The sequence below is a fragment of the Alosa alosa genome, chromosome 17 (assembly GCF_017589495.1).
Source record: "Alosa alosa isolate M-15738 ecotype Scorff River chromosome 17, AALO_Geno_1.1, whole genome shotgun sequence".
In the NCBI taxonomy this organism is placed as follows: Eukaryota; Metazoa; Chordata; class Actinopteri; order Clupeiformes; family Clupeidae; genus Alosa; species Alosa alosa.
Window position 1 is genome coordinate 32,366,241 of NC_063205.1, and position 15,529 is coordinate 32,381,769.

At 39.3% G+C, this 15,529-nt stretch overlaps 1 protein-coding gene across 1 annotated transcript in view; it reads left to right on the forward strand.

The window, feature by feature from the left end:
- The window catches only part of acadl (acyl-CoA dehydrogenase long chain), a 64,273-nt gene that overhangs the window by 25,226 nt on the left and 23,518 nt on the right, over positions 1–15,529 (forward strand). Inside the window, exon 2 of the mRNA XM_048267402.1 lies at positions 13,073–13,255. Coding sequence (XP_048123359.1) covers positions 13,073–13,255 — 183 coding nt within the window. The remainder of the gene's footprint in view (positions 1–13,072; positions 13,256–15,529) is intronic.

Sequence of the window (15,529 nt, forward strand, 5' to 3'; positions counted from 1 at the left end):
GTAGACTGTTTAAAAGTTGAATGTAGATAGTTTAAAAGTTGTTGATAGACAGCTAGTTTAATAGATAGTTTAATAATAGTTTAAAAGTAGACCGTTTAAAAGTTGAATGTAAAAAGTTCAGTAGTTTAATGGGTTACATTGTTTAACAGTGGATTATTGTAGTGAGGACTTTTATTTTGAAACAGTTTTGGGCAGAGGAAACAGTTGAATAGGATATGTAGTCTTAATTGCCCCAGATTGTATGCTTAAAGCCTGAGGCTGCAGGTGGCCTGAACACCTGCCATAGGATTCTAATTGCTTAATGGCCGTATTATGATGTCATAATCGGCAATGTTAAGTCTATGGGGATTTTTAAAAAGTTTTTCTTTAATAGTTTAAAAAGTATAGTAACTTTGTAAAGTTTCAAAGTTGAAAAGACATACCAACCCGATCTGTTTGAAGACCTACGTTACAAAGTTTGAATGAAGTTTCTAAGTTAAACTGTTCAAGAGAAATTGCGTACAGAAAAAGTGGTAAGCGGAATAATAATAAGAGGAAAAAGTTGTTGCCTAGGAAGAACAGTACAGTGCATTTTCATGCACTGTAATAAAATGATCAAATGCATTCAGTGACACTCATCTCATAAACTCATAATTCTCTTATTTTAACCGGAAAAAAGTTGGCTAGTAGACATTCTGATTGGCTAGTAACTTTAGAAAGTTACCAGCCACATTGGCTGGTGATAAAAAAAATTTTTAATTTAGAACCCTGCATATCCAACTAAAAATACAAAACAATTTTCACAATACATACATATAAGTATATACTCATTTGATCCTGTGAGGGAAATTTGGTCTGCATTTATCCCAATCCGTGAATAAGTGAAACACACTCAGCACACAGTGAACACACAGTGAGGTGAAGCACATACTAATCCCGACACAGTGAGCTGCCTGCTACAGCTGTGCGCGGGGAGCAGTGAGGGATTGGGTGCCTTGCTCAGGGGCACTTCAGCCATTCTTACTGGTCGGGGTTCGAAGCGGCAACCCTCCGGCTACAAGTCCGAAGCCCTCACCAGTAGGCAACGGCTGCCCCCAATTTTTACATTTAAACATACTGCCATGGAACATATTTTCATATGCATTTATGGGAGGGTGAGGGAAAAGTGGGAGTGTCACGCAAACACAGGGGAGGAGAAGTGCTAATAACAATTGATTAGGTTCTCAGCCATATTTATGAAAACATTACGGTGAAAAACTTGCCTGTTAAGTGTAATCCAAATTCCGGTTAAATTCGTCAATTATAGAAACTTTCAGAGGCAGCTGAATCAGTATCAAGAGCATCAGTGTTCTTTATTGTAGGCTACCATGTCAAAAACAACTTTAATGTTTGTTTGCCTTTCTAATATCTTATGTTCACGTTAACAACATCTACTTCCCAATCTGCTAGACTAGGGTATTTTAAGTCATAGCCATAGTCTACATGCAGTAAGTAGTGAGTACTTTTTAAGTGGAGTAGAACTACTAGGCCTACTCTGTATGTCACTACTTGTTGACGTCTCATTATCATCTATGATTGCTAAACTTTGATTCTTTTTAATGTCGCAATCGGTTAACTCCATTCAACTGCGCTTGTGGTTCAGCTGTGGGCACGCAATTAGAGGCGGCAGGGACGGGCAGTGATGAGCGCTGTTTACGTATTGAAGTGAAATCTTAGTTTAAAGGGGAACTTGGCAACTATTTCAACATAATAAACCCGTTTAGAAATCATTTGGATGGTTAAATGACCTGTTCTGGTGAAAATGGTGACTTTTCCCGCTGCCCCTAGCGTCCCCAGGCGGAAAACCAACCTTGCAACATTGAGACTACCATCCCGGAAAGAGAAGTGAGAAAAAAGAAACTCGTTTTAAATCGTGTTTCTTACCTTGTAACATCCACATTGTCTGCCGAACTTATGCTAACCGTTTTGCTAGCTTGTAAACAAATCCAAGTGCTTTATCGTTACCTTTTTCCACAGTTTGAAATAGTATAATGCACAATTTCTCCAGCAGAGGGGGAAATCCTGCCAAGTTTCCCTTTAATTCCATGAAATATGGCAAAGCACATTGTTCGCTTTCTGCGCATAGAAAAACTCTGTATTAGCGCTTTCTTTGTACATCCAACCCTAAGTGTTGAACTTTGCTAGCTTCTTCAAACTTAGCTAACTCTACTGGGTGATGTTTAAAGTGTGGTGTGGGAGTGCATTTGACCGGCATTGGTCAAATGGCCGATCATGTGTAAATCAGCCAATTTGGGTCACCAGCCGATCAATCGGTTCATCTCTACATTTTTCCAAATAGTAACATATTTCACTGACCAATTTTTAAACATAGCTAGTTTAAAACCTTAAAACTAGTAGTCCAATATGAACTAAATAAATTAGATGTAGGCCGCACTGGCAACTGTCAGTTTAATGGGACACGTGTCTGTGTCTGTCTCTGACTACAGAGTCTGTTAACAGGAGTGGGGATTGTGAACAGTGCAGCATCGAGGTTATTCTTGATGTAGGTCAGAGATGAGAGCCAAGAGGTGGGGAATTGAATCAACACATTAATAGCACTCTCCAGTTACATGCCCTTTGAAAAAAAAAAAAGTTCAACAATGTTCTGTCCAAGAAATAGCCTTAATTGCTGAAATGGCCTTAAATTAAACAAACAAACAAACATGCCCTTTGTGTGGAGCTAAATTATCCTACTCATCGAAATACCCTATCTAGGCCTTAATACACACAGGCGTGTTCTATAAGTCATAGTCTTGACCGTAATTGGGGGTCAAGCAGCGAAGCCCCATTGTGTTTTTATGTTTTCTTTCCTCTGTCATTGAAGTCTATGGCAGCCTATAGAACAGTCTAGTTAAAAGTTGTGAAATTTGGCACACTGACTGGGGACAGTGTCATAATTCATTCCAGTTTCATGTCGGCACCAACTGGTCAAAGTTGGATGCGTTCAGGCACGTTGCTTTTGACCGGTTTGCACGATTTTCAACAATGAGGTATCCTTGTTCTATGATTATTCAATTTCTGCCATGATGGATTTTCCACCATATTTTTTCCTATCGTCACAAAACTTGACACATTGTTTCCTGGACCCATTTTCAAAAGCGCTTACCCATGACAGTCAATCGAAATTGGTGACAAAGCAACCAAACAGGAAGTGAGCTCATATCTCAACAACCCTTTCATTAATCAAACTTATTACATGGACTTCAGCCCCCATAAGGAGGACACTCAAGAAATTTGGTAACATTTTACCTCTAGGGGGCGCTGCAATTAGCAAAATTACGTTTTGGCTTGTAACTGTTGATGTTTTTTGAAATTAAAACGTACTAGGGGGTGTCTGTTAATACTGTGGGAAGTCCTAAGGCTGAAACATGCCAATTTGTGACGTCAACGTAATTGATCTGGCCGCCATATTGGAGTTTATCAAAAACACTGAAACAATTTCACAGGTCACAAATTTCATCTGATCGCCACCAAAATAGGCACAGACCATCTTCCGACCATGCCTTATGAGTGCATTACTTTCTGAAACAATTGTCAAAAGTTTTCGCCTGTAACAGCCATTCAAAATTGATAGTGAAGTTATATCTCAGCAACTCTTTCATGTATCAAAGCTAAACTTGGTACATTGACTAAGGACCCAATTAGGAGGAAGCTCAATACATTTGGTGACCTATGACATATAGCGGGCGCTGCACTTCGTAAAAATGCATTTTGGCTTGAAACTGTTGATGTGTTTGGAATTAAAACTTAGAAGTGGTGTCTGTTAATACTATGGAAGGTCTTAAGGCCGACAAATGCCAACTTATGATGTCACTGTAATCAATCTAGCTGCAATCTTGGATTTTTTTTGGAAACATGTAAACATTTTCACAGGTAACACATTCTATCCGATCTTTACCAAAATTGGCACAGACTATGCTTTATCAGTGCATTACTTTCTGGAGCCATTGACATAATCATTTGCCTGTCACAGCCAATCAAAATTAGTGGCGAATCCACCAAACAGGAAGTGACCTTATATCTCAGTCAATCTTGGGTTGTTTGGCATGAAACTTGCTTCCAAATTCTTATGCAAATTGGATTCATTTTGCGAGTGAGATATCGCTCTGGCGTCCCCTCTGCGACGTGTTCGCTCCCCAAAAATGCACAGAGGGAGTTATGACAAAACCGTGAAAGTTAACTAACTAGATCCTAATAGAAAGCTGTTAGCTTTCCTAAGCTATATAATAAAATAACGTCCCTACCAAGGCAGGCTACTTGCTGTAGGGTTTAATTTTTTTTTTTTTTGCTTCCTAAGCCCAAGTAATGTATCCATAGCCTACCATTCAAATGTGTAAAAAAAAAAAACATTTTGACTGCTAAAAATACCATTTTAACGCAGTTTTCTGAGGGACAGAAATACCAACAGAGAAAGCAGTGCCCGTCATCTGTCTGAACATTGCCTACCTGCAATAGGCTATCACTTCACTGCTTAACACTACCTCACATGGAGAAATGTCGCACGTTAACAATGACCACACCACTACCCCCTAATTGCATGTCTCTTTATTTGATAACACTAAATTAAGAAATATTTTCTAATCAGGAAAATGTTTAGTGTATTTTTTCTTTCGGTCCGCGGTTCCATAGGCTACCATTCAATTGCCGCACATTATCTGCTGACTAGCAATCTCCTCGTTGAGGAGACCCTATAAGCCTGCAGATCATAGACAGAGAAAGCATGCTCTGGGAACAGAGCACAGTTGCCTGTCTAGTGTAACCATGGGTATGTCTACAAGGAAAATGTCTTAGTGTGTTTCGGGGGTGGTGCAATACTAGCCTACTTTGAAAAGTAGTATTGCTGTGGCAATATAGTCCAGTCATTTTAGGAGAAAGGGTTGAACAAATTGCAACACAAGCAAACTTAACTGATTTTGTATCCTCAGTATGTCCTGAGTAAGGGAAAAAAAGCCCCGAAGAATCCCAATAGGGGAAAGTTTAGAAAAAGACCTAAATATACCCTATTCATGCGCCTATACAGTATTTTTCTCACGCAAATGGGGGAAAAAAATTAACCTTCACATATCACCATGAAAATTACTGAGTTGATTACTTACATCAAGACAAACAAAAAATGTATTATAAGTTTTTTGAAATTGTTTGTTAACATGGGCAAACAGGGCATGATGTAATTGTGTATAGCTAGTGACCAAAACTAATTGCAACATTTGACAAACAAATTGTCCAAGGCATGGAGGAAGATAATACATGTCTTAACTGGTATTATATATCATCTAGAGGGTATATGCTTATGGAAAATATATAGTTTATGGTGTTTAATTTGTTTTCCCTGGACAGTATAGGCCAAAATGTATCCACTTTAGGCCATCCTTAAAAATATTTTTGTTTGCAGTAACAGCCAAAAAAAAATAAAAATGGGTCGGTAGGTAGGTGAATATTTTTTTTTTTCAAGATTCAAAGTAAAAAAAAAAAAGTACAATTTTGGTCATGGTGATTACGTAGGAATGAATTTACACAAATGTGCATATCGTGACGTAACTGACTGGGTCTTCAACCCGTGCCTTCAGGCGCAACATTGCAAACCTCATTCTGATGCAGGTTATATAGACCAGCCTTTCTCAAACTTCTTTGACCTGAGGCCCGGTCATGGCAGACTTTTGGGTCATAAGGCTCATCTACATGTACCCAGAAAGAAGGCTACAATAGCTCTTGGCCACGTTATATTAAAATTTGACTATACAATACTCAATGCTATACAGTGTATTATACAGTCTCTGCTCTGTTTCTAAGGAAGTTCCAAAAAACAACGTCGTTCTATTAAGTTTCGTTAAATAAATAAATAGCCTTCCAACAGATTGAAGCGGAGCTTTGATACCAACGTTATCGATTAGTTTCAGTTTCTCTCGCGCAGACGCGCATTGAATGAATGCTCATACCACCACTTAATTGTAGGGCTCCATGTTTAATGACATCGATAGCAGAAACGTTTGTTTTTTTTTTTTCGTCGATCCGCGGTTTCTTGATCAACTGCGCAGCAAATTATCGGATGAAGCACCGGGCCTAATTTCCTCCACGACTCCGCGGACCAGCAGTCTCCATGTTGCGGATCCATATTTTGAGAAATGCTGAATAGACCACAACCAATTTCAATACTCCGACACGGTCACCGTTAGACTAGGGGAGAAGGGATGAGAAAGATCTGGCCACAGTTCTTCCAGAACTTCGTGCCAAGTGAAAGCGTTATCAGTTTGTGTGAATGAAACGAAGCGTAGGCCATAGTGTGACATGCGTAAAACCAATGGTGTAGAGATGACGCCACAGGTTTTTTTTTAAGTGAGCCACGTTTGCATGTAGGCAATTTATATTCACAATACTTGGGCCTACTAAAAGAAATATTATTTTATTGCATTTGTATTGGTTGTTTAGAGTAAAAAAAAACAATCGGTCGGTATTAACGCAAGTTTACAACCGGCAAGTCGGTCGGACTAAAAGGGGAAAAAAATAAATATTTGGGTCGGTTCTAAATTGACAGGGTCGGTAGGGTTACGGCAAACGAAAATATTTTTAAGGATGGCCTTACACTAGATTCACCTTTACAGAATAGAGGGCAATGTATGGTGCATGGCATAGAGGAAGATGGGAAATGTCTTAAATGGTGTTATATCTCCTCCGGAGGGTATATGCTTTCAGAAAATATACAGTTCAGGGTGTTTAATTTGTTTCCCTTAATAGTGCAGGCCAAAATGTATCAGCTGTTCACTTGATTCGCCTATACAGAATAGAGGAGTATGTGTTATGCATGGTATGGAGGAAGATGGGACATAAGTTGATTGATGCTATATTTCATGTACAGTGCATATACTTTTAGAATATGTATAGTTTTGACTGTTCTATGACTTTGGTAAAACCATGACCCATGCATAGGCATGCATTGTTAATTATCAAAGTCAAAAGTCAAAGTCAAAGTCAGCTTTATTGTCAATTTCTTCACATGTTCCAGACATACAAAGAGATCGAAATTACGTTTCTCACTATCCCACGGTGAAGACAAGACATATTTGACCAATTTTAAGTCCACAGACAAACATAACATTCAGCAAAAACAAAAAGTAAGTAAATAAGTAAATAAGAGGGCACATATAGTAATAATGAAAAAAATAAGAGCAGCAAAATTTTGTTGAAATTGTGCATAGACAGTCAATAAAATACTAGTGCAAATGCTGTAAAATACTATAAAATACTGTTTGACCTAAGTAATAAAGAAAGTGGCATAGTGGTGCAAAGTTATGTAAGAGCAGCAAGTGTTGTGTTTTCAAGGACAACAACACCAAGTTGTAAAAAGTGTACAAGTGTGCAAGTGTTCAAGTGTGCAGGTGGAGTAGTGCAGGCGGCCATTGTGGGTCCAATGTCCAGGATGTTATGTAGCTGAGGGTGGAGGGGGAGAGGAGGGGAGAGAGTTCAGCATCCCTTACAGCTTGGTGTATGAAGCTGTTAGTGAGTCTGGTAGTCTTGGGGGCGCAGGCTTCTGTACCTCTTCCCAGAGGGCAGTAGATCAAACAGATTGTGGCGGGGTGACTTGCATCACTCACAATTTTGGTCATTTCTTTGGGTGAGGTGGGTGGTGTAAATGTCCTTCAGGGGAGGGAGTGAAGCACCAATGATCCTTCCAGCTGTGTTCACTATGCTGCAAGCTTTCCTGTTGTATTCAGTGCAGCTTCCGCCCACACAGTGATACAGCTGGAGAGGATGCTCTCAATGGTGCCCGGTAGAATGTGGTCATGATGGCTGGTGGAGCACTTGCTCGCCTGAGTTTTCGTGAGAGGGAAGTACAGGCGGGCGCTGAGCTCTCTTAGCCAGTGATGCAGTGTTGGTGGTCCAGGAGAGGTCTTCACTGATGTGCACCCCAGGAATTTGGTGCTGCTTTCGCTCTCTCCACCACAGCACCGTCGATGGTCAGTGGCAGGTGTTGGGTGTGACCTCTCCGGAAGTCAACAACAATCTCTTTGGTCTTGCTGGACGTTCAGCAGGAGGTTGTTGTCCCTGCACCACGTGGTCAGATGGTCGACCTCCAACCTGTATTGAGTCCTCGCCGCCCTTGGTGATGAGACCCACCAGAGTTATTGTGTCGTCAGCAAATTTCACTATGTGATTGTTGCTGTAGGTTGCAGTGCAGTCATCGTCAGCAGGGTGAAGAGCAGCGGACTGAGCACGCAGCCTTGGGGGCCCCTGTGCTCAGTGTGATGCTGCTTGAGGTATTGTTGCCAACCGCGTACTACTTGGGGCCTCTGACAGAGGAAGTCCAGTAGCCAGTTGCAGAGGTAGGTACTGAGTCCTAGTTTGTCAAGTTTGCAGATGAGTTGTTGTGGTATTATGGTGTTGAATGCAGAACTGAAGTCTATAAACAGCAATCTCACATATGAGTCTCTTTTTTCCAGGTGGGTGAGGGCTGGGTGGAGGGCAGAGCAGATTGCATCCTCTGTAGACCGCTTTGGCTCGGTATGCAAACTGGAAGGGGTCCAGGGTGGGGGAGAATGGCTTTTGATATGTGACATGACAAGCCGCTCAAAGCACTTCATGATGATGGGTGTCAGTGCCACAGGGCGGTAGTCATTGAAGCAGGATGGAGCAGTTTTCTTCGGTACAGGTATGATGGTGGCAGAATTATTAATCTTAAACTATATTTATTAGTATAGCATTTTTGCCAGATGTCACAACAATAGAGTCACTTGGAGGCTAACTGCAGTTATCCCATCTGCACCCTTCTGTCAAATTAGGACATGATCATGTCCATCTTCAACTTTGCCTTTACAATTTTCCTGCATTCACTAACATAAACATACTGTGCTGTCCGATTATTGTTTTAGACAAAAATTGTGCAAAGTAAAGGGGCATCATACAGGCCCCTCTGACTGGACAGACAGTATATCAGTCAACCCCTGGGCAAGAGGTCAATTACTATAAGACTTGCAAAATGATGGACTGATACTTTAGTGTGACATACTGTATGTTTCAATGACCTCTAAATCAGATTACGTAAACACCAAAACCACTTTCCAAAGCTGAATAATGCCTAACTATGTGTTTGTACAGATTACACATTGTGGAACACTTACATGCAAAAACCCACTTGGCTCTATTTAAAGATTCAACAACCATTTCCATTGATTCAAAGGGCCACAATGTAAAAATAGACACCAATTTTGCAACAAACCAGTCTGAAATAAGCCAAAGGAATTCAATCTTTGAAAATAAAAATGTTCCTCAACAATGCAAGATTCTAAAATTACATGTTAAGTTAGATGGGGTCAGATATTCTTTAGAATGTGTATTCTACAACATTCTAATTACAGTTTTGTCAGTATTTGCTGAAGAATAATGCATAAAACAACCCTCATTTTAACATATTTCCACCAACTGGATTTTCATAGTCTTTTACTATGGTGTAAAGATCACCAATTGAAATATAAAAATAAATTCTGTTGCAATTAGTTTTGGGTCAGACCTTTGCCTGGACTATTAGCTCCGTTGTGGTATTTATACAAATTAACTACAGTATACGTAATTACATTATGCCCTGTTTGCCCATGTTAACAAACAATTTCAAAAAAACTTATAATACATTTTTTGTTTGTCTTGATGTAAGTAATCAACTCAGTAATTTTCATGGTGATATGTGAAGGTTATTTTTCTCCCTATTCACATTGAGAAAAAAATACTGTATAGGCGCATGAATAGGGTATATTTGGGTCTTTTTCTAAACTTTCCCCATCGGGATTCTTGGGGCTTTTTTTTCCCTTACTCAGGACATATTGAGGATTCAAAATCAGCTAAGTTTGCTTGTGTTGCAATTTGTTCAACCTTGACCCCTATTTTGGCTTAAAATGACTGGACTAATACTGGTGACGGCAGCCATGTCCTGAAGTAGCCTAAAGCATGTAGGCTAATGATTCCTAAAACCTACCAAACGAAGTCCATTCTGTGGCTATTGAAATTTGGGTACTATCGTGTTAACTGTAACCCACCCTCTGAAGCCTTTTGTGACACATAGAAAATACTTTTTAATGAACCTGACGTGTTCTTCATTCTCTGATTCTAAAAATGTCATTTTGACATGTCATTAAAACTTAATACAAAGTGATTTTGAGCCATTTTGGTTTTGAGCTGCAGCGTCCCGCGTTCATAGACTGTGCGCTCCTCCTCCGTCTACTGACAGCCAGGGCGTATACATTTCTTCTACGGCTGCAAACGGGATTCACTTGCAGTTAACCAAATATTTCTTTATTAGGGCAGGGCAGGCGTATTTCTGGCTATTCAATTATTTCTAAACCAGTCTGCTTAAGGTCTGCTAAAGTCTGTAGTGAAGTCTGTGTAGGGTTTTCCAGGCTCCATTTATTTTTATGAGACACCCTGCTCACAAGAGCCATCTGGTGGTTGTTTGGGTTGTTGCAGCGTCGTTGGAGAAATACAAATTAAAGTTGCGTGATCGCGCGTGAGGTCATGTGCGAATCATGCGTGAAGCCGGCCAATTTGATGTAATGCCCACTGTACATTTCACGCGGCTGCGTGAATCACGAAAAGCGCAAATGAAGTGGCCACTTCTAAATGGGACCCACTGTATAATAAGCCGGATAGTGTATTGTCCGCCGGTAATTGTCAGCTCTGTTCGCCCTCTCAGGACTTATTTTCTGACAATTACCAGCGGACAATACATTATCCCTTTCATAAAAAACACTAAAGCACTTACAGTAATCACACACAAACTACTATTTTACTGACTATAAAAATAATAATTATGAAGGAAGTTTAGAACCCAGAATTTACCTGCACACCACAAAAGTGCCCCAAATTCAACACAAATAACTTAGATACACTTGAAAATACACTTGGAGGAGGTCTGTGTCCTTTCTTTTCCAGATATTTTAGGATTTCGCTGTGGTATCGTTTCAGTATTGAGTACCAAGATATTTATGGCACGTATTGTATCAAAGTCATAATTTTGATATTGTGACAAAACTACTCGGCACCTGCCCACAGAGCCAAAACTGCTAATAACTGTTTTGCTTACCATGGTATTACTGTGCTTGATTGATCAGACAACTCATCTGACCTGAACCCCATAGAGGAAAATCAGACACTAAACCAGACCAAAAAGACCTTATTGCTGCTAACAGAGCAATCTGAGCTTCCATTACAGAGCTACCTGGGCTTCCACTCTAGCAGTGCCACAGGTTGATTGCCTCCATACCGCGCCACAGTGATGCAGTACTTGTGTACAGTGTTTAAGTGAACTACTTTCGATTAGTCAGACTAGTTAATTTATTTGCAAAAGGTTGATATTTCGGTATTATAAGCCTAACCTTTTTATTCTAATATTGAGATACTGATTTTTGGTTTTTAGGAGCTGTAAGTAGTAATCATCAAGATTAAAACAAAAAATGGCTTGAAATATTTCACTTTATATCTAAGGAATGAAGAATATATGATAGATTCACATTTTGAAATACATTAATGGGGAAAAATGAACCTTTCAACTATATTCTAATTTTTGTGACTCACCTGTATGTGGGTGTTTCTTCAACTCCGGGCACTTTTGGCCTTTCAACTTTTAGAATAATAATTATCTCCAAACACACATTCAAAATCATTGATACACTCATTAATATGTTTTGAAACAAAGTATGATACTGGGCACAATTGCATGACATGGAATATTGTTATTTTTTTTTATCAGTTAAGTAAGGGAAAAATGTCATTTCCACCACACCTCAAATTATGTCCTTTATTTTGTAGATTATACAATATAATTCATTATGTTACATTATATATCAGTTACCATGTCTATGACTACCTAATCATACCACATAACAAATCCTAAGACTTTGTGAACTAAATGTATATTGCTTGAAGTCGCCGGTACAATGAATTATGTTTTCACAATCAAAAATGCTCTTTATTTAAAGTATACATAAATTATTAAAGTCACTTACATGTTTTTCTATTAATAATGAAGTATGGATTATAGTTTCTGAAAATAGTCTATGTCACCTGGAATTATGTTTTATTCCCTTAAAACATATGTTGTGATGGTCATTTCATGGTGGAAATGACATTTCATCACTGTCTTGCTGACTTTGTGGTGGAAATGACCTCACTTTGTGGTGGAAATGACTTTGTGGTGGAAATGACCTCACTTTGTGGTGGAAATGACTGTGATGGAAATGACATTCTCACAGTTTTCAGTCAGATATAATCACATTCCATTGCCATACCCAGATACTTTTGGAGATAGGGCACAATGTATCCAAATACACACAACTATGCTTTTTTTTTAACTTCTTTTGCATATTTTGACAAAGTTACAGCTGTGGTGGAAATGACGTCGAATAAAAATACTCTATTCTCAAGTGATGGTTACAATGATTTTTCTTCAGTTTCTGATCACCATATGTCTCTGATATTTGCCATCAACCTTCCTCTTTACTAACACTATGTTTTCCCCTGGTAAACAAATAAACATTTTTCGGTAAAAAAGTATATATTACTGGAAATAGTTTGTGTAGTGGAAATGACGGAAAACCTGGGGACACTGATGTTTTCCCTAAAAAATAGTATAAATATATTATTTGCATTAGAAATTGAAATGGTATGTGTTTATTTAACTCTTTCTTTGCAACAAACATGGTACAAAAATCATCTAGGTTTAATTTGTCTTTAGTGTATTTTAACAGTTAAAGGTTACAAGTCTGGGTTGGGGACAAGCTCAAAACAGCCAAATCCACTGATAAAAGCCCCTCTAAGAGCAGTAAATCAGAATATATAGGTATGATACATTTTTTATAGGATGCTGGTGATCTGGCCTTTGCAAATTGACATGATCGAAACAAAAATATTATATTTTTCCACAAAAACAACCACAAGGACACAAAAGTGCCTGTAGTTGGAGAATCACCCATGTACAGTACTAGGAAAATCTGAAGGCCTATTTCCTCACACAATACATGTCTCATATTGAAACATGTTCTAGTTTCAAAAACATTCTGTTTTTTAATCCCAGATTGCAACATGTTGGAACACATGCTCAGCAAGGGAAAAATGTGGACTGCTATCGACTCGAAACCTCAAGTGCAAAGACCATGATGGATATTGGAACAAGGCAGATCTTTTCTGAAGAACATGACCTCTTCCGTAAAAGTGTACGCCGGTTCTTTCAAGAGGAGGTGATGCCACACCATACAGAGTGAGCAAACATTCACATTCATTTCAATACATTTATTCTATGTATGAAGTCATTTATGATTTAACTTTGTTCCAAATAGCCCAAGACCTAAATTCCTCACTTTTTGCATGCATAGTGAATGAGATATAGCAATGAGTTGTATAGGGACACATCTCCGTTCTCTTCTTAGATATGCCCTTCCACAAATGTTGCTTTACTGTGTGAACTTATGCTCCTAAGACCCTGTGTCCTCGTATGAAGACATAACATTTAGGCTTTGCAGGACTTTCTACTTCAATATTTTGAATAAATTTCTGTTGCCCTTATATCATGACCGTTATTTGCAGGGTGCGATTTGTAGGGGGGGATGGTGAGGATTTCCCCCCCCTCTGGTTTTCCTATCCCTACCTCTGCTAAATTATTTTTATCCCCGGTGGGGACAACATTTATCCCCTCTGCCCCTCATATTGATTAATGCTACTTCATATAAGTAAAGCGCTGCAACGTGAGAACAGTCTAGTAGGCTAGCCTACATAATAATCTGACATCAGAAACGCACCGTCACCGTCAGCACTCATGCTGCTGACACAGTGGCTGCGTGATAACTTAATTTGGCCTTGATCGTGCAGGACATTTCAGAATGTCGAGTGTGTAATCCATCATAAAATTAATAATAATTAATAAAACGTGTTTCAGTTTGCCTTAAAAAGAGGCGAATATTCGTGGTCTGTTGCTGCATTAATGTCGCATTAATGTTGCCTATGTTTGCGACTTTGAACGCACCCACTTGTCGTCTTTAAGCCTCGGTTGCTAGGTAACCAAACTATATACAAACCTGGCATAATATCTTTAGACTTTCCACTACAGACTAATGAATGTGTAGGCTGTAACTTAATGTTATATGTGCAATTACAAGAGAACTTGATGGGTACTGGGGGATAGAGGATACCCATGCCTTCCGACACTCATCACCCCTTACCCTGATTCTGATGCTGGAGCACAATTTGGCCCATGCACAGCAGAACCCGCGTTAGAATAGAAAATTACGTTTGGGATTATCAAGGAGTCTATGGCCCACTCAATCTGTGACAAGGTAGGCTAGTTTAAGAAATCATCATTCAAAGCAGTCCATCCGTAATGTCCATTTGTATTATTGAATTGTGCATTTGACATTAATAGGCTTTCTTAAACTTACGCATTTACACGGTCAGTAAGGCTATTCTCTGCCAACCAAGGTCTCGTTCCTTAGCAGACGCTCAAGTATTGCTCTTTTTTGTTATTACAGTTCTCCTCCTTGTAAGCCTCGAGGAGAACTTGCTACTCCGCCTCTGAAAAATATGATGCTCTTTGTTTCGGCGGTTTCACTCATGGTTTCGACTCTCAATAGATGATGTCTTTATAAGTACGCTGTGAACGCGCACAACTCTAGGTTAACTAACACAGGGATGATTGAACTAACTGGTAACCAGTGTTTTGGTTCCACCAGAAGTAATCATTTAAGGAAGTAACCATCCTACCTCTTGTAACCATCCTACCTCTTTGTTGTAACCATCCTACCTCTTTGTGACCTATACCTCAGGTGGCTTTACCATGTTCTATTCTCTACACCTAACTTCTCACTTATCATGTATCTATACTGCCCTGTAACTGACCCTAGGCAGATAGGTCAGGCCCTTGAGTCGTGGATCTGCTCAAGGTTTCTTCCTAAATGTATCTCCAATTCTAGGGAGTTTTTCCTCGCCCCTGTTACTCATGGGCTCTCTCTGAATGTTTTAACACTCTGTAATATGCCATGAGACACGTGTAATATTTTGCCGCTCGATAAGTGAAATTGAATTGAAAAAAAACTAAGGGTTTTTTTTTTTTTTTGTATGCCCCTGGACCCTCCTAGTTTCCTACGACTAACAAGCACCACTGCTGGACATTTCTAGGGGAAACACTGGTCTACTAGCAGTGTTTCCCATACATTGAATTATTTGTGGCGGCCCACCACAATATCAACATAGACCACCACACAATGATTTTCCAGGTTGTACTAAATTGTACTTAAATCTGGTTAGCATCATAACCACGCTGAGCTAATTTGTTAAAAACTGTTGCATTAAAGTTAATTCTGCAAACCTACCACCACAAATAGAATTCAATTCTGTGGGAAACACTGAATAGCATAGACTACCTAGCTATGTGAACGCCTAAAGATGGCAGATCGGTTTGACACTGCATTTAGTGTTCTGCAATGATCAAAACCATTTGGCTCAGACACAACTGATAATAGCATGAAATATTATAGTATTA